Source organism: Falco rusticolus, chromosome 7 (assembly GCF_015220075.1).
Source record: "Falco rusticolus isolate bFalRus1 chromosome 7, bFalRus1.pri, whole genome shotgun sequence".
In the NCBI taxonomy this organism is placed as follows: domain Eukaryota; kingdom Metazoa; phylum Chordata; class Aves; order Falconiformes; family Falconidae; genus Falco; species Falco rusticolus.
In genome coordinates, this window is record NC_051193.1 from 12,394,585 (window position 1) to 12,415,003 (window position 20,419).

General features: G+C 43.6%; 1 protein-coding gene across 8 annotated transcripts in view; it reads left to right on the forward strand.

Annotated features, from left to right (window-relative positions):
- The first annotated feature begins 1,905 nt into the window (after positions 1 to 1,905).
- The window catches only part of ZFAND6 (zinc finger AN1-type containing 6), a 38,166-nt gene continuing 19,652 nt past the window's right edge, over positions 1,906 to 20,419 (forward strand). The window contains exons 1-3 of one of the 8 annotated variants that reach the window (XM_037393285.1): positions 2,071 to 2,088; positions 3,274 to 3,340; positions 4,964 to 5,056. Coding sequence is in view for 2 of the 8 variants with exons in the window: in XM_037393291.1 (XP_037249188.1) it covers positions 8,170 to 8,174 (5 nt within the window). In the remaining 6 variants the exon portion in view is untranslated. Of the gene's footprint in view, positions 2,012 to 2,042; positions 2,089 to 2,821; positions 2,946 to 3,273; positions 3,341 to 3,821; positions 3,841 to 4,963; positions 5,057 to 8,150; positions 8,175 to 9,185; positions 9,348 to 20,419 lie in introns of those variants that run through there. The other 7 variants (XM_037393286.1, XM_037393292.1, XM_037393287.1 and 4 more) reach the window with 7 other exon arrangements.

Genomic DNA, 20,419 nt, shown 5'->3' on the forward strand with positions numbered 1-20,419 from the left:
TCAGAAAACTAACGTGCTTCATATGCAACTTGAGCAAGATCACATCTGAACATTCTGCTGCCCCCCCCCCGCCCCCCGCCTTGACGTTTGATGCCATAACTTAACATTTGTTCCACCATGTGTTGCTGGTCAATAACTCCTCACAGGAGATGTCCGTCTTGTTCACTGTTTGCATTTCCCTTTTATTCCCACTGCTGTACTGCCAGCTGTTGTGCTGGTTGCTCACAACTGCAAAAGAATCAGTTGGCCTTTTTCTGAACATACACTGTGAATGTTCCATGCTACTATTCTGCATCTATAGTTCTAATGATGAGATGAAACCTGGCACAAAGGTGGCAGTCTGATGATGAACCAAAGGGAATTTAAGGTTTTAAAAAATTGTATAAAAAAAAGGATGATCATGGAGAGGCTTGGAGGAATGTGATCATCACTCCCCACAGCTCCTTATGATGACTGCCAAGACCATGAAAGCGCTCCAAATAATGTTGTGGTGAATGCTGTGATACCCACATGCAATGCAGGTCATCTTCTGTTCATGCAACCTGGCATTTGGAAGACTTATTGCATCAGCAAAGACAGCCAAGAGTGAATAATCTATACCAAAATAGCTGTAAAGCTATGTTAGCACTTCCATGCTGGTTGCACCAGCATTTTCTGCTATTGAACCAAGCTCGGATAGTCAAACCAAAAAAGTTAGGGGCCTTCTTCCCATTAAGTGCTTCTGCCAGGCTTATGGATCGGCCTAGTTGGCTCACAGTGTTGGCAATAACAAGCTCTTACTGACAGAACATCTCTGCTTGGACTTCTGTCTTTGCTGAATTCCTTATGTGTCCTCTTGCAATGCCTTCCTTAGGATAGTCTCTAGTTCCTTTGCTCAAAAGCAGAGCAACAATTTTTAAAATCTGTTCACTGTTCCCCTTGGAAATGGAAAGATATTCTACCCACCTTCAGCTTCTCTGGCTTCTCCTGAGCTTGACAACTGCTCGTTTTTTCTCTCCTCCTTCAAAACTCTACACAAACTCAGCTTATCTCCTGGCAGCTACTCCAGCCTTGGCGTGCTCCTCTCCACTATCCACAGATAAATTCCTCTTTCATTTGTCTTGTTTCAACTCTCCAGAACCCTGCACTCCCTTCCTATCTGCTCTGAGCCACCAAGTCACTCATCACCCTTAAATCTCACCTTTAAAACCTTCCTGGTACCGTTTACCGCCGCCTGCAACATGGGGCGAGACTGTGTACAGTGGGTGGAACGTGGAAACGTCCTGCGTAAAAATAAGCTGCGGGGTATTGTCTCCGAGCCCCAACGTGAAATAAATAAATAAATAATTTAAAAAAAAAGAAAAAAAAAAAGAGAAACAGAAACAAGTCATGTGACACACTGTAGATAACAAAAGATCCACACGTCGCAGGGCAGGGGGCGGCGGGCAGCCCCGCTCAGAGCCGGCCTGAGCCCCCAGCGAGCCCCGCTCCCTGAGGGGGAGCCTCCCCCGCACGGCTGTGAGGCGCCCCTCGGGCGGAGGGGTGGCAGCAGGCGGCCACAGGGGATTTTTGCAGAGAAATAAATTTATTTGTGGAGGGGGAAGAAGGGTGGACGACGACGTGCCGAGGGATCTCCTTCTCCTCACAGACCGCCCCGCAACGCCCGCTGCAGGCCCCGGCCCCCAGCCTGAGGGGTGCAGCCCCCCCGCCCGCCTCAGGGCTCGTCCGCTCAACCTGCCCGGTGCGGGCGGCAGCTGCCCGCTCAGCCCCCGGCCGTGCTCCCGCCCCTCCGTTCGCCTCGGATCCCTCCCGGGGGGGGGTGGGGGAATACAGACACGACGTGGGACGGGCCGCTGTCCCTTTAAATAGCATTCAGTGGTTCACGTCGCCGCCGTCTTCTTGTAATAATTAGTCGTGGGGCGTAGCGCCGCCTCCTCCTCTTCGCAGCCTCCCTTTCTCGGCTCGGCCAATCAGCGCCCGCCCGCGTCACTCTGAGGGCAACGAAACACGGAGAAAGGGAAAAAAAAGTTTGGTGAGGAGCGAGCGGGGCCGAGCGGGGCCAGGCGGGGCCGGGCGGGCGGCGGCGGGACGCTGCGGGGCCGGCGGCAGGTGAGGGGAGCGTGACCGGGCCGGCGGGCGGCCGGGCTGGGGGCCGGCGGCGCCGCCGCTCAGTAGCGGGGCAGGCGAAGCGGCGGCCGCCCGCTAGCTCCGGGGGAGCGGGGTGGGGGCGCTGAGGGGAGGGTCACGCCCCCGCCGTCCCCCCGACCCCCTCACCCCGCAGGCCCGGGGCTGCGTGGCGGCGGCGGGACCGGGCCGGGCCCAGGGCCCCGGGGCTCTTTTTCTGCCTTTTTTGGTCGTTCCTTCCTCCTCCCCGCACCCCCCCGGCGGCAGCTCCGCGCTGCGTGCGCAGGAGCCATCCCAGGGCAGAGGTGTTTGTACTCGTGTCCTTGGGTGGAAGGGGAGAGGCGGCCGGCGGCCCGCGGCTCGCCGCCAGCCCTGCGCCGGCCCCCGCCGCCGCTCCCCTCCCGCGCGGCCCCGCAGCTATTTTGGTTGGGCTGGGGATAGCCGGGGGGCGGCCTCCCCGGGCGGCGGGTCTGCCAGCTGCCGGGGGGGTTGCGCTTGAACTGGCGGCGGTGCCCAGCGAGCGGGAGGGCTTCCCCGGCGGTGCGTGGGGCCTGCCCCCGGGCCGGGGCCGGCGGTGCCCGCGGCAGGCAGGGCGCGTTTGTGCTCCGCGGTGAGTTCAGCGCAGCGGTTTTGGCTGGTTTGGGGACAGGAGCGTTCAGGAAGCGACACGCCGTTGTGGCACACGCCACCCCCCCACCCACCCCCCATTAAACCAAGGGGTTAAGCCTCGCGGTCTGTCATCCTGTACGAAAAGTTTGTTGCTCTTGTGTCCACCGAGGAGCCCTGCGGAATTTACCCAAACTTACCTCCTTTTAGGCTCTGCAAAAAGCCTGAAGTGATAGGTAAGGGGTGCGAACATCCACTCCTGCTTCCAGAGGATATTGGGATGGGGGAGTCTTAAAACAACAAGCGTTAATTATCTTACTACTAGCACCAATAGCAACAACAACGAAATATAGAAGCTTCCACCAAATGTGCTGATGTAATGTGAAGGCATTAGGCAGAACTGATGGTGGTTACTTCTCCTCCTGTGTGGACTGTCTTAAAGCGCACCGTTGTGTTCTGAAGTCCATTCCCTGGATGTTTGTCCAGACTTGTCCTATAATAGATGTCATTGCATAAGAGTTACGGGCAGTAAAGAGCGTGCTTAGTTTCTTTCATTCTTCTAAGGATCTATGCTTGTATCTTAACTGTGCCAAACTGTCTGTCTATGCTGAAGAGAGAAGTGTGCCACTTGGTAAGTTGCCCTATGAACTTTAGCGGGGGAAAAAAAAAAAAAGAAACTATTCTCTTCCTCCTCCTGCTTCCAAGCCAATGATTTTGTTTGTCTGATGTCATCCTAAATAATTTCTTTCACAGTGCTAATCCTCTTCTGAACTGTGGATGATGGTAACAATTGAGGAAGCAAACATGTAAATTCCTTAGTCTCCTTCCTGTCTTTCCTTTAACTTTTATAGCTTTGCTCTTTGAATTCTGCCTGATTTGTTTATTTAGTGCTGAGATACCTACACCCGTTCTTTATATTAATTATTCACCTAACCTAGAACAAGGGGCCTGGCTCTTTTTCTCATCTGTCATGTATTTGTTCAGGCCAAAATAAGTGTGTTTTGGGAGGATTTTTGTTCCTTGCGATACTGAACATCAAAGTCTGTGGCATATCAGTGGCATAATTCCTTGGGTTTACTACCTTCCAGATAGAGGAGAAGAAATCCTTCACTGCTCAAGAAACTATTGACTGTATGTATTTCATAGGATACATCTTAAAATATTTCTTTGTCTTACAAAACTGTGAATCATGTTAAAATAATAAGTTTAAAATAAATTTACTTCTTGACTAATCATGAATTTATGGCAAAAATTAACAGCATTTTATGTTAAGTTATGCACTTTTAAGAGTGTGATCTAAGAATGTAAGTTTACATTTCAACTTGTCTCAGGTGGCACGTTCAAAACCTTATACAAATAGCTTGAAAGAGATAGTAGCAAATTATCAGACGGAGAATAGCATTAACACAAACTACTGAAAAGTTGCTATGGTTACAGATAAAGGTAATCCCTGTTTCTGTGAAAGTGTGTCGCTTTAAGAACTATATTAATCAGAATGATTTCTGAGACAATTACAAGTATACAAACTTCTGGCTTCGTTTTCTTGGCAGCTAATAGTTATGCAGCTATTATTTTCCTTTTTTTAAAATGCTGAATGGGCTATGAATTGCATTCAAGATACTTGATTTAAGCTACAAAGAGTATTATGGATTACATGTAAATGTACCTGGACCATGCTGAATTCAGTGGAAACTGTAGTATGCTACTTTTTTCCCACCCAAGAGATGTCTCACGTAAAGGAAAAGTCTTTTACAATGTCTAGATCCTTTCTCAAGGACTCTGACTAAAGCGAGTGATGTGGCCATCTATCACTGGAGGCCTCATGGTGCAGCTGTACAAGAGATAATTCCATGTCCTGATCTAAAAATAAAACAAAAAACAAACCAAAAAACCTAACCACCACCAAACAAAAAAAAAAACCCCAAACCAACATGTTCACTGCTGAGAGTGATTGAGACCTGTTACAGATGTGCAGCTTTGTAGGCCAGGAGATAACCTAGGAGGGGCGAAAAAAACCAGTAAGTGATTCTTTTAATGACGTATTTCCTATATAGAAGGAAGCAGTTGGAATTTAACATGTGGATGAACTTTTAAGTTCTCAGTGTAGCTAAGCATTGGGCGCTTTGAGATAGAAACACATTCCCCTGGAAGTTTTAGCAGCTGTCTGGTGCATCTGTACTGTTGTCCAGACAACTAACCAGTCCTGTCTGATGAAGACTCAGTATTTACCACATGCACCTCTTGTTGTTTCCAGATTTGATGACTGCAGTGCAGTAGTACATCTTGGATTGAAAGCAGCAAGAGAAATCTCAAAATTCTTCAAGATTACTGAAATCTCATCAGTCTGGTATGTTGTTCTCTCTAGACTCCTGGAAGAGCAAGTTGAATTCTTTGTATGCGAGGGCCTCCTTAGTTACTCCTAAGGATACTGAAGTTTCTAGGATCTTGGCTTTTCATCAGCAGCTTCATTCTTGAGAAGTCATACGCTACTAAAAACTATGGAACTTTGTATTGCTGGGGTTGTGTAGAAGATTGTTCTTGGTACTGGTGTTTGTAGCAGGACAGTGAACCTGCACTCCAGAACCTTCAGTCAACATACACTCTGAACTTGTTTTCATCTAGCCTGTCAGCCTGGAAATTCCAGGTACTTCTGCAGAGTTTTGAAACTAAAGTCAGGTTGGAAAGGAGCTGTTGCTACCTGACTTTCTAACAACTGTGCACTGATGTGTTGAAGAATGTATAAGAATATGAAAAGGAAAGTTTCTTTCATCACACAGGGAATTTTATTCCCCTGTCCTTATGTAGACGTGGCCCTTATGAAGTTTATGTTGCTTAGATTTGATAAAAAATAATTACTAATGTCTCAAAAGAATTTCTCAAATGCCAGGGTTGTGCTTGTAAAATTGTTACGTTTCCAAAAATACCTTAGACAAGCAAGTTTGAGAGCTATTGTTTATAAACAGGCTTGAAGCATTTGAGGATGTGAAAGGAATGGGAAGCTAAGTATTACTTTTAAAGCTACCTCTAGTAATGAAAAAGCTAAAAGTCAGAGCTATTATTGTTTAAAAATAATAAATAAAAATTTCAGCACATGCTGTAGTGCTGACATGATTGACAACCGGAGGGTAAAGTCCTTTTCTACAATGCAAGTTCAGTGTGTGTACGCAGCAGTTTCAGTTGCTTTGCTACTTATTAACATGTACAGAATCCAGAAGGTATAATGTATTTATAACTGCAAAGAACAGGTGAAAACTGGGAAGAAAGCTCTTGTGATTCACATTGATCTGTTGGGAACTGGGCAGTGAGCAACCATCTCTTCATCTAATCCCTGAACAGCCATCACGTGTAGCTTTTGATCGCTACTATTCTGGTCTCTGTTTGAACTGGTGACTTAAAGATGAAAGGCTCTGCTCTTGATCTCTTGAGCTGTCAAGTTCTCCAAACTTACAGTCTTCTGTATATGTAAGATTACAGAACAAATGGCCTTTTAGCTGTTCCATGATTACAATAGTCAAATGAGAGTCAGGTGCTTTCCCTTGTTACTGTCCTCAGTGCAAAGTTCAGTGGCAGCAAACTGAATCTTTTTTACACTGCTGTCAAAGCTTCCCTGCTTAATGCACTTCCAGTTGCAATCTGCTATTTTTGTTTTTTTCTGCATTGCTACAGATATTGTAAGAGTAGCAAAGCCATAACTTGAGCCAGGACCTTAAAATGGTGCCTCTCCATTTTCTCAAAAATGTGTATCTATTTACAGGGAAAATAGGTGGCTTATGTGCAGAAACTGAGCTTGTGAATCAGGCTTTTTAGTGCCTGATTTCACTAGGTCTCCTTCAGTATGGAATAACTTGAACAGCAATTTTTTAATGTCCAGATTCCCAACCTCTAGATGCAGATGTGCTTACCCATGACTTCTTGCCCAGTGAGGTAGGGTCAACTATGAACCTAGCTTGGATATTCCACAGATATTTTTTTTTTTTTGTGGGGGTTCTTAACTTCTGTGAGGGTAGGAAATGACCCATAGGGCATTCTTAGTATGATGGTTTTGTGTTGTGTGTGTGGTTTTTTTGTTTGTTTGTTTTAAATGAGATGAGGTAAGCAAATCTAGCTTGTCAGTGTTGAATGGAGGAGAATCTGCTTTGCCATTCCCCTTATGCTCTGGGTATAAGCCCTACTCTTGCTTATCAGAAGCTGGCCAAGCTTCTGCCAGATCAGTGACTTGGAGGCAGATGGAAGGGTCTGATGAGCCCTAGAGCTGGGCTGAGGCAGTTGGCCAGACTGCATGACTGGGAGGGGAAAGGTGGGAAGAAAAAGGGATGAAACTTCTCTGTTGCAGTGATAAGGAGCTGCTAGTTGCTTGTGTAACAGAAGCATGAGCTCAAGTGTGGAATGTTTGATGATAAAAATTATTTTTCATCACTGTTGCAGTTCTGATGTGGCTAGACTTTTGTGGCAGCTTATAGAGATGGAGAGTTTTGGGGTAATGTGTTTGGTTTGTGGCTTTCCCATCCCCCCCCCTCCCCCCAGCTTTTGAAAGTACTCAAACAGTAACACTGACTTTAGGGTCGTCATGCCTTCCTCTAGCACTATGCAGTTTGGTTGGTAAGATTTGTGACTTCTGCTGTTGTTTTTTATGGGCTTAAATTTATTATGCTCTAAATTGAAGCTTTCCAAGATTGGTTACAGAGACACTTAGGGGACAATTTACTGGTATGTTTTATTTGCATGAACTATGTTCTTGGTTTTGATTGCTTAGATAACATTTGGTCAAAAAAGTGTCGTGGAAGTAGTGGCCCGACAGTTATCCTCAGGGGACCTGACTAACTTCTAGACTCTTGCAGGACACTGAAATCAGGTGCCGGGGTTAAGGTCTGGTTCTTTCAGCTTGTATTTTAGGTTCTGTAGGGGAAGTTATGTAAATCTTGTTAATTCTGTTCTTGTAGTGTTTCATACTTATTAATTTACAACTGTATGAATTGCTGCCTTTCAGTCCTACTTGGATTTGTGGTGTGATAGATTCCTGTAAAATAGGAGGTGACACAAAATGTGCTATTTGACCGTTGCAGAGGAATTAAATGTCCTTCCTGAAGGTGGGTTTTATGCTCTTTTGGTGTATGTATCGCAGCTCAAGGGAGTACTTGGCTGTAAGTATTTTCCTGATGTTGGGTGGTATTTGCAGTAATGCTAAACTGTCTTGGACTTGATTAATCTGCAGTAGGAAAGTTAAAGCAGGTACCCATTTTTTGGCGCAGGCGGTGGGTGAAGTAAGGGCGGGCCGGCTGGCTGGAGGAGAGGTGGCGAGCACCAGGAACAAGGAGGAGTTTTTCCTCTCTGCCCCTGCACAGTACAAAACCAACTCAAATGTGCTTACGCTGACAAGTGTCACATCTTCCTCTAGCTTAGTATTTTTAGTTATTTTTACACTAAACACACGGAAATGTTGTATCTAAGGCAACCTTGCTAATGAGGTAAGTCTGGTGTAACTGGTGGCGCTTTGTGGGTGCAGGAGGGAACACCGACTGTGTTCTGGCACTCCCGTGTGTTGCTTGTTCGGAATGGGGCAAGGTTTTTCTCAACGAGGTGTGATATCTGCACTTGTGAAATGTTTACTAAGCCTTGTTTTGGTTTTACTGTTGCGTGTTCCAGGCTTTTCACTTGATAGATGGGTAAGGAACTGCATCGGTGTTTACACTGAGGGAAAAGAAACACTTTTAATCGAAGCGACAGGCTTTTGTCGGGTGTTAAGGGGAAGCTGCGCTGTGGGAAACGCTGCTGTCAGAAGGTGAACAGGATCTTGCAAATTTGTTCAGTTGAGCGAAGCCTGAATAAGCACAAAAAGTTTCTGGCAGGAGCCATGGTACCTTGTGAGATGGAGACAGTCACTTCCTGCGGAGCTCCTCTTCTGCTGACTCATGCTTTAAGTGGGCAGCGGAGTCTCTGGAACTGGCAACCCAACGCATTTTTAGCCGGGGTTAGTAATTGCACAGCGTGCCCGGCTTGCCGGGGTAGCTCCAGCCACTCTTGGCGCGGGTGGGCTCCAGCCCCACATGGCATCACCCCCCCCCCCAAGCAGAGCGAGCGGCAGGGGGGTAAGTGCAGCGGGAGGCGCGTTGCCAGCCCGCTGGGGTGCTCGCCCCCCCACCCGGCGTGGGGGCAGGGCTGGGGGCCCCCCGGGAGCGCTACTGCCGGGGGACGCGGAGGGGCCGCCGGGGGGTTGGCCGCCCGCCGCCGCTGGTAAGGGCACTCGCCTGAGCTCGCTCGGGGCGACGAGTCGCCGGAGGGTCTAGTTTGTCACAGCCCGGAGCGGGGTCCTGTCCCTTTAAGAATCAGCTTGCCCAGGGTGTTCTAACCTGCCCAGCCTAACCTGCTAGCAAGGAAAAAGTTCTTTAAATAATGGATACGCCGCTCCGCCAATGGGGGAGCGGAGCCTGGATGGCTGGGCGGGGCTCCCCCGCCTCGACCAATAGGAGCTGGGGAGGCGGGGCTCCGCGTCCAGGCTAGGTTGCGCCGAAGTACAGCTTCAAGTGAAGTTAATCTGGGGTGAAGCAAACAGAAAATTGTGGAGATTTTGTTGGTAGGAATTTTCCGGTTCTAATCGCGTCGTGTGGCGTTATTTCGCCCTCGGGGGCAGCGAATTTCATGTGCGTGGGGCTTTTTTTCATTGTTTCGTTTTCTAATGATGGCAGAATATTAACATTTATGCAGGGAAGCAGAACAAAAGGGCTCTTTAGACAGGAAATAAGGTGTTGAGAGGCTCAAACTTGACCGAGTTTCTTTTGTCATCTCTGGGCTTGCACGGGTTTTTTTTGGCGTGGAGGGATCGAGTCGTTCCACCTCATCCGATGGAGAAATGCGAATTCTAAAATAGCGAGGATAATGCTGCTGTTTTGGAGTTACACAATGTTACAGGAAGGGAGCTCGATTTTAACTCTTAACTTCTCTGATGCTGATGAGATTTGAGCTAACTAATTATGACAGCTGCTAGGGGATTATTCAGTGATAGCATTTGCTTTAAGTCATTTGTCTCAAATTGTCTTTTGTTGTAGCTCTGAAGACTGCTGTGCTGTTGTCTGTATATTTGTTCTTGATGAGATGAATGTCTCGCAGGTCTTTAGTATTTAGAACAAAGATATGTAAAAACTACGTAGAACACTGCGATTTTTTTCTTTTTCATCAGTTTGGCAGAGTATTTGGATTTGTCAGAGCTCTGATTACAAACATAGGCAGGAAAATGAAGTGTTACTGCTCGGTTGCAGCTACTACCCTAAAAGAAAAAAAAAAAAAGCCAGTAAAACCCGGGGGGGGGTGTGTGGGTTTGTCGTTGGAATCGCTTATAATCTGTTTTGAATCCTGTATTGCTGGATGATAGCAGGTGTCCTCTTCGAGGGAAGATTATTTTCAGTTTCTGTACCAGATTTATCATACGGTATTTTTAGTGACACTTTCTGCATCTGAAAGGGCTTCAGGAAGAGGAAAAGTACGGTTTGCCATGGGTGGCATGGGATAGGGTGAGAGGGAGGAGAGCAGGAAGTGGAGAGTCGGGAAGCTGGGGGTTTCTGGTGGGAATGAAGACTTTCTTTTAAATGTCATGCTTTCTGTATCTTTAACAAGTCTGTTAGATGAGGCCATATACAGAACAGTGCTTTCAGAATGGGGAATATATTTTCTTACCTCACTAAATATTTCCTGGTTTTTATGAAAACACTTATGTTTATATACAGCTGCTCTTGGGAATTAGAAGGAAATACTCATGGCCCTAATACTTGTTGAGTCTAAGGATTTTGATGGGTTTTGTATGATTAGTAAAGGTGATGGAAGAATGGATGTGCAAATTGAGGAACAGTCTTCCAAATGACGGTGGGAAGCAATTGCCTAGAGATTTTACTGAATGTAACAAGTGCGATTGTTAAAGTGTGTACCTCGCTCTTTCAGTTTTACATTGAGCCATTTTGTTTTCTCCCAAAATACTGGGTATGAATTACTTTTATGTGTGTCAGTGTCTTTACATGCTTGCATCTTGCCATGCTCCAGTGGCTTATAGGTCTGAATTACTAATTTACTCTTGCTATCTGTTTGTATCTTTTTTAATAACACTTCTGAAATGTTCTAGGTTGTATTTAAACCCTGGAAATACTACTTTAGAATGAGCCATGACTATATGCGGTCTTTTAGCTGGGAGGTGGGCTAGATCTCGTGTATCAGGGGAGATAGTTAAGACTAGGATATGTAAGTGCTTAAATACCTGGATTTTGAGTCATTTCGTAACTTACAAGTGATGCTAGGCCTAGACTGAATGGCTAGAGATCAGACTTCTGAGGTGGGGGCGAGAAAAATAGTGTAGTTCGCTGTAATTGCTATAAACTTCTGAGTATTGTGTTTGACTTGCTTAAACAAAAGGAAGCAAACGTAGGTATTTCTATGCTGTTAAATACTACATTTAGCCAAAAGCTGGTTTTACTTCAAATAGGAAAAAAGCTGAATATATGAGGCTGCTTTGTTCATATTGCTTGATGACTGATAGCCATTCTTCTTGGGTCCCCTCTGCTGCCCAACTTAGGAAGGATGTCTTTTCTGGGACCAATTTTCCTGATTTATTCCACACAGAAGTGAAATGCTCAGCTCTCTCGCCACATATGTACAACTCTAATGCAGGCTGTTTGTAGAAAGCAGATCTGCCCTAAAGGATAAACATACCACTTTGCTGGCACAGCTGTACAACTTCTGTATTCAGGCTACAGCAAATGTTTCTTGCCTGCATTCAGAGCCGTTGCTGGCAGGACCCGTGTTGTCCCTGCATGAGGATTGGTTGTTCCAGCACTACTTGTTCGTAAAACATTCTCCTGCACATGCTCCATCTGCAGATCTTAAACACTGTGAATGTGTTGTGTGCTGTGGGATTTATGTGTCTGCTTCTTGTGCCAGGACGGAATATACATCTCTGTTGTAAATAAGAGATTCTTAAAAGATTGTAAACCTGTGTACCAAATGTGGGATCAAATTTTATCTCCCCTGTTTATGAGGCAAAGGTAATCTATGTTTTATGGTCCACTGACTGCTGGTGGCACGTCCCAGTGTCATGAAGTAGGTGGCCCACCATGTGCTGGGATAATAATCCTGTGCTCTGGTTCTGTGTAATACTACTTACAGAGAAGGCTGCACGCCTGCCATGGGGTGATATCTGGAAAGCATGTCTGGAGCCTTAGGGAGGGCAGACCATCCATCCTGCAAATGGTGACCTGGGCTTCAGATCCATGCTTGTTGAGTGCCCTCTGCTACTTGCAAGAGCCTCCTGCCCCTCTTCCAGCAGAGGGGGTCCTGTGAGCACTGGAGGCAAAGTCAACTAGTTAGCTATAATTGTTTTAAATTAGTGGCTCGATCCAACCCAACTGGCGCTTTTCCCCTCTTCTTCCTCCCCCTGTTTCCCAAGTGGTTTAGTGATTATTTCTGCTAATTGCTGCATGCCCGAGGCAGAAGGGAGTGGGGGAGAGAAATAATGTCATCTTAGAGAGTTTTGGCTGTATCCAGAAAGGGATGTCTGCCCATGGTCCTTGATGCAGGGGTAGGCCTGTTGGCTAGTTTACTTGCATTTTTTTTAGGAAGGACATGGTGAAGGGGTGAGAGCTCAGGGAGCTGCTGATCATTACAGCCCTGCTGTTGTGGGGAAGATTGGTACGGGAGGGCCAGCCCTCTCCTGCAGATACAAGGGCTCCTCACAGAGATAGTTGGGCTCCTCACAGAGATAGTTGGCCTCCTGTGGTGTGGAGCTCAGTCTGGGTGGGGCAGATGATCTGGCCAATGATGTTTACACTGTAATAAGGTTTTGTGAAAATAAGCAGTTAATTACACATGAACTACAAAGGAATAAAAATAGCTTGGGTCTGTTCTTGCTTTAAAATCTATTTAACAGAGGCATGAAACGTTTGGGATTTTTAAACCTGCTTTTTTTTTTTTTTTACCTTTAAAATATCAGGAACATTAAGTCCTTCTTCCCTGTTCTTGTTGGATGTCTCAGATGTGTCATAAGCTTCTCAGCCCTTAATTGAAGGGGTGGGGTGATATATTTTTAACAGATCCCTTCTTCGAACTGTGTTTATAGGGCTTTTGAGCTGAATGGAGATTAGCAAAACCAAAGCTTTAACAGTGCAAAAATCATTTCTCCTCCATCAGGTTGTGTTTTCATGCTCATTCTCCAGTTGTTGACAGAAGCTGCGTTTTTTTCATTTGAAAAGTAACTTTTTTGGCTATTAAAATATGCATTAAGAGATAAACTGCTTCGTCCATCTTCTGCTCCATTTAGATAACTTAAGACAATCTTTTGAGTATTACTTAAACAAATGAACACTTGTGTTTGAGTATTTCCTAAAAATAGCTCCTTGTTAAGTGCTGGTTGTATTAAACACACAACTTTTTCTTTAACTTAATGGTTCAGCAGTCTTGCAGAAGCTGAAACTGGCTCCATGCTGAAGACCACCCCTGCTCAGCCATTCTGCTCTGTCAGGATGTATTTTTATCACGGGAGTCTAACCTTCAGGATACGGTATTTGTCAGTCTGAAATGTAATAATCCTGTATCTGGAAAACTAAACTATAAACAGTGTGGCTGACTTGGCAGGCCCCAGCAACCACCTGAACAGTTTAACTAGCCCAGGGTTTAAGACAACACTTCATTGGTGTGTCCTGTGATTCATGATGCGAAGGCATTTTTATCTGCGTGAAGGACTGGGGAAACAAATACAAACTTAATAATCAATTTGTAGTGGGAACTTAATAGCAGTATTTTTGAGGATAGAAGTGAGGTGCTTTCAGCTTGTTTAAACATTTTGCATTGGATGTGGGTTTCTTGAAACAAGGGCTTAAAGTTTTTGCCATTACCTTGAACAAGCAGGAGGGTAGATAGTTCTCAGGTGTATGCTGCTGATTATAATTGGGCTGATGAAAGCAGAATATTGCATGGGGAAGGTAGGTATTTTCCACTTAAGGTTTTAAACTGTATTTGGAGGTGAGAGGCCAGAGAGAACCATCAGTTCTGCAGGCAAAAATGTAAAATGTCTGTACCTAGATTTGGCATATTCTTGCCTTTTTGTACAAAAGGCTATCTCTGAGTTATGATTGTCAGAAGAAAACATTTAACGAGTTGTTTTTGAGGATGGAGTGGCAGGGGAGATATGAGACTGCAAAGAAGGATAAAATTGTTTCTCTACTACCTCCTGTATGAATTTAAGATTACTATTTTTTTTAAATCATACATAGAAACAACACTTCAGTGCAGTGTAATTTGATGTAGCAGTTATGTTCTCTGTGCAACAGAATGACCTTGCATTGGAATGTGCACCATTATCAAGGCAGGGGCAAAACAAGTGGCTGTGTTTTGAATGTTAAAATTAGATGTTTTGGAGTTTGTTCTTCTTAGCTCCTTCAGAATTAGGCCAGAAGCTTACAAGGTAGCTTTTGTTGCTGATATAGAAGAGTTGTAAGTGAACTTCACCAGACTTAAGTTTGGATCATGATATCGAAATATGCTAATATGATGTACTGCTGGATATTGGTGTTAAATCCTTGAATGAAGTGTAGGTATTGACCATGTTAGTTATCAAACAAATGTTGCAGTCTCTGTGAAAAGTAACTACAAAAGTATGTTGTTTAGTGTTTCAGGATACCAACATATTTGATTGCTAACTTGCAAAAAAAGAAAAAAAATAATTGTGGCAACATGGAAGGACTTACCTGGAACATTTTTTAAGGAAGAGACTTGAGAATTTCTCAATAGGATTGTTTTGGATATCAATGTGTCTTCATGAGGTTTGTTTAAAGTATCCTGAGAGATGAGGAAGGCAGTGTTTAGTAACAATAGGTCAAGGTAAGTGTATTATTAGTTACATAACAAACAAATCGTCATCTGAGCATGTCAAACCATGCAGGGGCTAAGATCAAGGAATGTTTGGTTTGTTGTGGACTGGCCTGGGAGCCGTGCATGGATTTTTTGCCTTCTTAATAAGTCTAGTCAAACTGTTTAAAACTCCTATGCATAGCAGTGCAGTAATTGACTGGCTTTAAACATTTTTTTGGAAAACAACAAAAAAAATCTAATTTCACACTCTGGTCACTTAGTTGATGGTGTTGCCTTCCTGCATTTGCTTTTCTCTAACTTGGTATCTGTAAAACTTTTGACTGTTACTATGGCCTCTCTTTATTGCGAGAATGAGCTTGTTGTTCTGCAAAGTCACAATGTGACTGTGACCTGTGGTCTTAGGTTTATACCTAGTCATTCTGTATATAAATAAATCCCTGATTAGTTGCTGCCTACTTACCCGTATATCTTCTAGCTGACATCCCCCACTGCACAATTAGAATGCTTGGAATATCAGTCTGCTCTGTTTAGGAAGACCTCAGTCCTTGCTGCAGCCCTGACATCTTAATTTCTCAGACTGTCAAGACCTGAGATGAAGAATTTATTGAAACATCTTTGTATGGCCTGATAGAACTATCTGGTGAATTTACACAGGGTGGCATATACAGTGTAAAATGTGCATTGTGGTGTTGCTGGGTTTACTTAGGCAGTGTCAAGTTAGTTGTTAAAATGGAAAGTCTTCTCTTGAAACCCAGGATTTGGGGTTAAAATTGGTTATTTTTAATGTGAGGGATACAAATATACTTTGATAGTAGTGTGGGGTTTTTTGTCTTCGCAAAAGGAGCGTGAGACAAGAATTCCGGGAGATGGTGTTAGGGCACTGGGCTTTTGTTTTTTCAAGCCACAGCAAGGACTTGGTACTTCTGGAACTAGCCTAACATAATGCAGCAGCTGAGGCTGTGGTGCCTGGGAATGCACTCTAGGCCAATCTGAAGGGCATTGGTCTTGCTGATCACCCTCTTGTTTCTGACGTTATAGCATAACGGAAGGGAATATATTGTGCTCTTTCTCCATTGTTTTCTGATAGAAGCTCAGTTGGCCGGTGTTGTGGATGGAAGGGAACGAGCATCGTGATAGAAAGCCACACCTTGCTGACAGTTGTGGCTCAGTATCTTCTGAGCAGATTTTGTTCCCTGTTCATCCATTCTGAAGTGTGATACAGGCTTTAATATGTCAAGGAAAATAATTGAAGGGAGGTGTAGCTTGCATTTTCTATGTTTGTCTACTGCTCCTTTATATCATGAATTTTCCTTTCTCTAGAAAGTGCTGTTACTCTGTCATGTGTCAGTCTGTTCTCTGGCAGAATACAATCACTATGGCAAGAGGATAAAAAGAGAAGTCAGATGTACTTGAAAAGTTATTGTTCAAAATGCTTCTAAAAATGCAAATTTCTGTTTATGTGGCTTGAGGAAAAAGGGAAATCCCATGGCACTACTTAACAGCTTGGTCCTTTTGGATACAAGTCCCTCCCTTAAATCCATTTATGGCTGTGTTTTTCTATGTAGAATTGTGGAAAGAACTCTGTACAAAGGTACCATCGTAATAAAAAGGGATACAGTGGCATCCAGCCATGCTATTTTTAGGCTATTGTGCTCTTAACTTGCTGATCTAAGTATTCTGGACAGTAAGTGGGGGAGACATTGTACTAGAAATGCATGCTCACATAGCTGAATCTTGTCTGAACACAGAATGAATAGCAAGCTTGATTATCAGAAAGGCAGTTTTCAGAATTGTACCTGGAGTATTAGTAGGTAAAAAGGATGCCCTGACTATTAAAGCACAGTGTTTACAATGCAGATTTTTACTCAAAAGCTGTCAGCTCTGGATTTCTTGTCAGTTGAGAAACTGAAATACATGCAGTCTGTTCTGTATAGGCTTAGGAATATAAACCCCCCTCTTTTCTGTTTCATGATGGCAGTGGGAAAAAGTGCCAGTCCTCAGTCAAATGTCTTTCAGTAGTTTTTAAGCTTTTCCTAAACAGCATAATGACCTCTCCCTCTGAGGAAGTAGTGTAGTCTTGGAAACCTTCAGAAAGGAGAGTCTCACACTGCAAATTTCAGATCATTCCTTAGCCCCTTATCTGTTAATCTGACACTGTCCTGGGTAGTCAAGGCTGACAACAAGGCAACTCTTACTTAATTTTCACTTTGACCTCTTGGTGATGCATGCATTTTTCCTTGGCTTGTACTATGGGTGAAGCTATGCTTTAGAGTTCAGTTCTGAAACTAAATAGGTAAGTTTCACCATCCTCCTGCGGTGCACTGTTAGCCTTGACTCTTCTGACACAGAGCTGTAGAGCTGCACTATAAACCAGATAGAAGAACCAGTCCAAGCTTTTGAAGAATGAAGTCTTCAAGGTTCATCGGTTCCTGGCCCAGCAATACTGTGGCAGAAGTACCTAAAGCCCCAAATTACCTAGATCATGAAACTGTGCATTAGTTCATATACATATGTGTTGGATGCATGTATATTGATTGCACTTGGGCACATTTACACGTTGCAGTATTTCAGGCAGTGTAAGTTGACAGTTGAGAGGAAACCTGAGAGATGCAAAACTTCATAGTGTTACCAGCTGGTATATTCATATCTTTAATACATATAAATATATTATATATATTTAGTTTCACTAAAGTGATGGGTAAATATCAGTTGCCCAGCATAGTGGCTGCTGATCAGCTGTGTAATATTTTCCTGTGCTTCGTGTGGTGTGATAGATTTTAGTATTTGGATATCCAGTAACTTGTTTGGGATCAGGTAACCTGGCTTCCCCAGTGATTGAAATAATTAAGGGGGAAGAAAAAAAGCAAACCCAACAACAAAACCCCCTAGAATAACATTAGGGTTAAAACAAAATAGCACCTTTGAGTCGCTTGGCTAAATTTAAGTGCATTGCAAAAGATGAAGAATGCAGCTTTGCCACAGGGAACATCATACCTCTTCTGCTGAAAACTTGTCCTTGAATAACCTCTTTGGTCAGGCGTTTGCTTTAGGTTGAGTTCCACATCGAACCACAGTAAGGGCATTGTATAATTTTGAACACTTAAATTAGACATAGTGCATAATTCTAAATAGAAAAACACATCATGCATGATAATCACAATGTTCTTGGGAGTTAAGTTAAATTCAAGATGCCCTAGCCAGAAATGATGATAGTTTTATTTATTAACAGCTAGGAACCCTGATATTAGAGCAGGACCTCCCTTAGCATTTGGCCCACGTCAAACTGTAACATTATAAGGTAATTAAAATTCTACATAGTGCTGTTTACAAAAACAAATTATAAAGTGTTTTGTGCTTACTGTCGGTTCTGAGCAACAGGTGTTTTGTTAACAAGAAGCTATTTTGGGAACTTGTGTTAAAGCAGCTTTTATCTCTTCTGGGTTTGATATGCTTAAAATAAGTGAAACTTATGCTGTATTGAGAGAAGATTACTTACTGAAGCTCAAAAGAAGCGATTACTGAATCTGTATCTATTCTTTCAGTAATTATATGGGTAATCTTGTAAGTGTTTGAATTCTTCTTACAGATTATTTTTCATCAATGTAAAAACAAACCTGTTTTAAAATACAGCATGAAAGATAGTTTAAGGAGTTGCCCTCCTTCCACATCCTTTAAACTGTGGTCTGGTGTCTTAAGGGAATGTAGAGAATTTTAGATTCTCCTGATCATCATTTTACACAACTTCTCGTTTCGGAAATGGCTGACTTCAATATATGATGCCAAGCAAAGCAGAATATGTAGCCTTGTTGTCTGTTTCAGAGGAACTTTCTTACCTTTTGTAGACCATTTTAAAAGAAGGCATTTCTGTTATCTGACAGATTTCAGATAAACCCTGAATTGATAGGGCTGTGTAAGAATATGGAGAGCATCTTGAGAATTCCTGCAGTCGTTGGCTTGGGCACCTTAATGCCAAAGCACACCTATGTTATAGCGCAAACTCTAGAGGAAAGGAAAGGGCTCCTCAGGCAGTATCTGCAGCTAGTGCAGTTCAACACTGGTTCAGCTACACATGATGCAAACTCTGGTTTGTGTGAGTTGATGTAGCAGGCCGCTGATAAGCAATTACTGAGATGGTTTGATTTTTCTAATGGGTGTAACTCCTGAATTTTTATTCGTCTTGAGAAGAGATGCCAGAACAAGCACTACCTAAAAGTATGCTCTTTTGTTAATAGTTGCATGTTCCATCAGAAGTGTAACTTCATGTGATGTTTCCGTGGCAGTCATGTCATAGAGACAGCCATCTTCCAGAGATGGACCTGGTAAGCCTGTCTGCCTGTAGCCTTAAATCTTGGATGATCTGAGTAGGCTAAGCTGAGTAAGTACAACCTCACATTTGGAGAGGAGAATGCTTTGGTCTCTCCTCTGGCTTGTGTATGGACATAGCGTCCTTTGGGTAGGACAATGTGACCAGTGGGATGGCTAGCCAGTGTCCTCTGCATTCCTCAGATATGCCTCTTGGACTTCTGTCACCATGACTTCCCCAGTGACAAAGTACCAGACAAAAGACCAGTATAAAAACAGCTCCCCAAAACGTACGGCATGTTCTTTTCTTGTGTTCACTTGTCTTGGTCTGTAATTCACTCAGAAATTGTCTTTACTTTGTACAGAGCAACTATAGTTACTCTGTTGCTCTCAGTGCTTTTAATGTTTTAAGTAGTTATCTTTATTGAAGGTCCTTGTTGTGTCTTGCTGTAAACAAGTGCATCCAGTACTAAGAGTTACTTGTGTTTTTTCTCTTGAGCCCAAGGAGTGACTTCTGTGTTGTGTGCAGGTTTTGTTTTGGGGTTTTTTTTTTCCCTTGCATTTGGGTTGACTTCCTCAAAAGGGCAGCTTTGTCAGTTTCGATTTTCAGATAGCCGATAGAAGCTTAGAACATGCTGCTGGCACTCTTTCTGAAATCATCTCTGTACTTCTCTGGGGGCTGGAGTTCCTTGGATTAACTGGGGTAGGCTACAAATGTATCATGTTGCTGGGGAATAAGAAATAAATAGGAGACACTTAAGCTTTCTAAGCCAGCGAAAAAAATAGTTTCTTTGAATTTCACAAAGTTTGGATACTGTCATATGGAAGGGCCTAATTCTAGTGGTGCTGCAGTCTTAGCCTTGAACAACTAAGTCCAAATGTACATGCCTAACTGTACTAGCAATGATAAACATTGGCATCTTGAGTTGTATTTTGCTGCTTTAGGCTCAAATTGAAATACGTGATAAATAGAAGGAAAATTCTTGAAGGCTTAATACAGAGTGCTGCGTTTATTCTTTTAGGTGCTGCAGCAGTTACCAGATGTTCCAGCATAAAGTAGTGGCCATTCCCACAAAAACCCTACCATCATGTAGTGAGAGCTGGTAGCACTGTGTGGCAGCGTTCTGGAATTCCGACGCTTTCATGAAACTCCTGTTGTCTGTACTCTGCCTCTTAGAAAAATCCCATGTGAATAAAATGTGATTCCTCCTAATCGATAAAATGTACCTGTTAAATTGCTTGGTGGTTTTTTAAGATTAATCTTCAGTAGACTAGTGAACTTCATGGCGTTGCCCCTTTATTTGGTATATAGAAGTTTACATATACCAAATATATATATTTGTATATATACTATACTGAAAAGGTTGGAATTTAAGTAAGAAAAAACTTGCTTATGCTTCTGGTTTTTGTCTGTAGATTTTAAGTGGTCACTGCAAGTAATTTGGTACGTTTGCATGAGGTGAATGAGAGTTTCTGAGGTACCCTGTTTTACAGCAGTTAATCTTTGGTCCTAGTAATCCGTACTTTACAAAGGCTGAGCGTGGCCACAAGTGGTAATTACAGT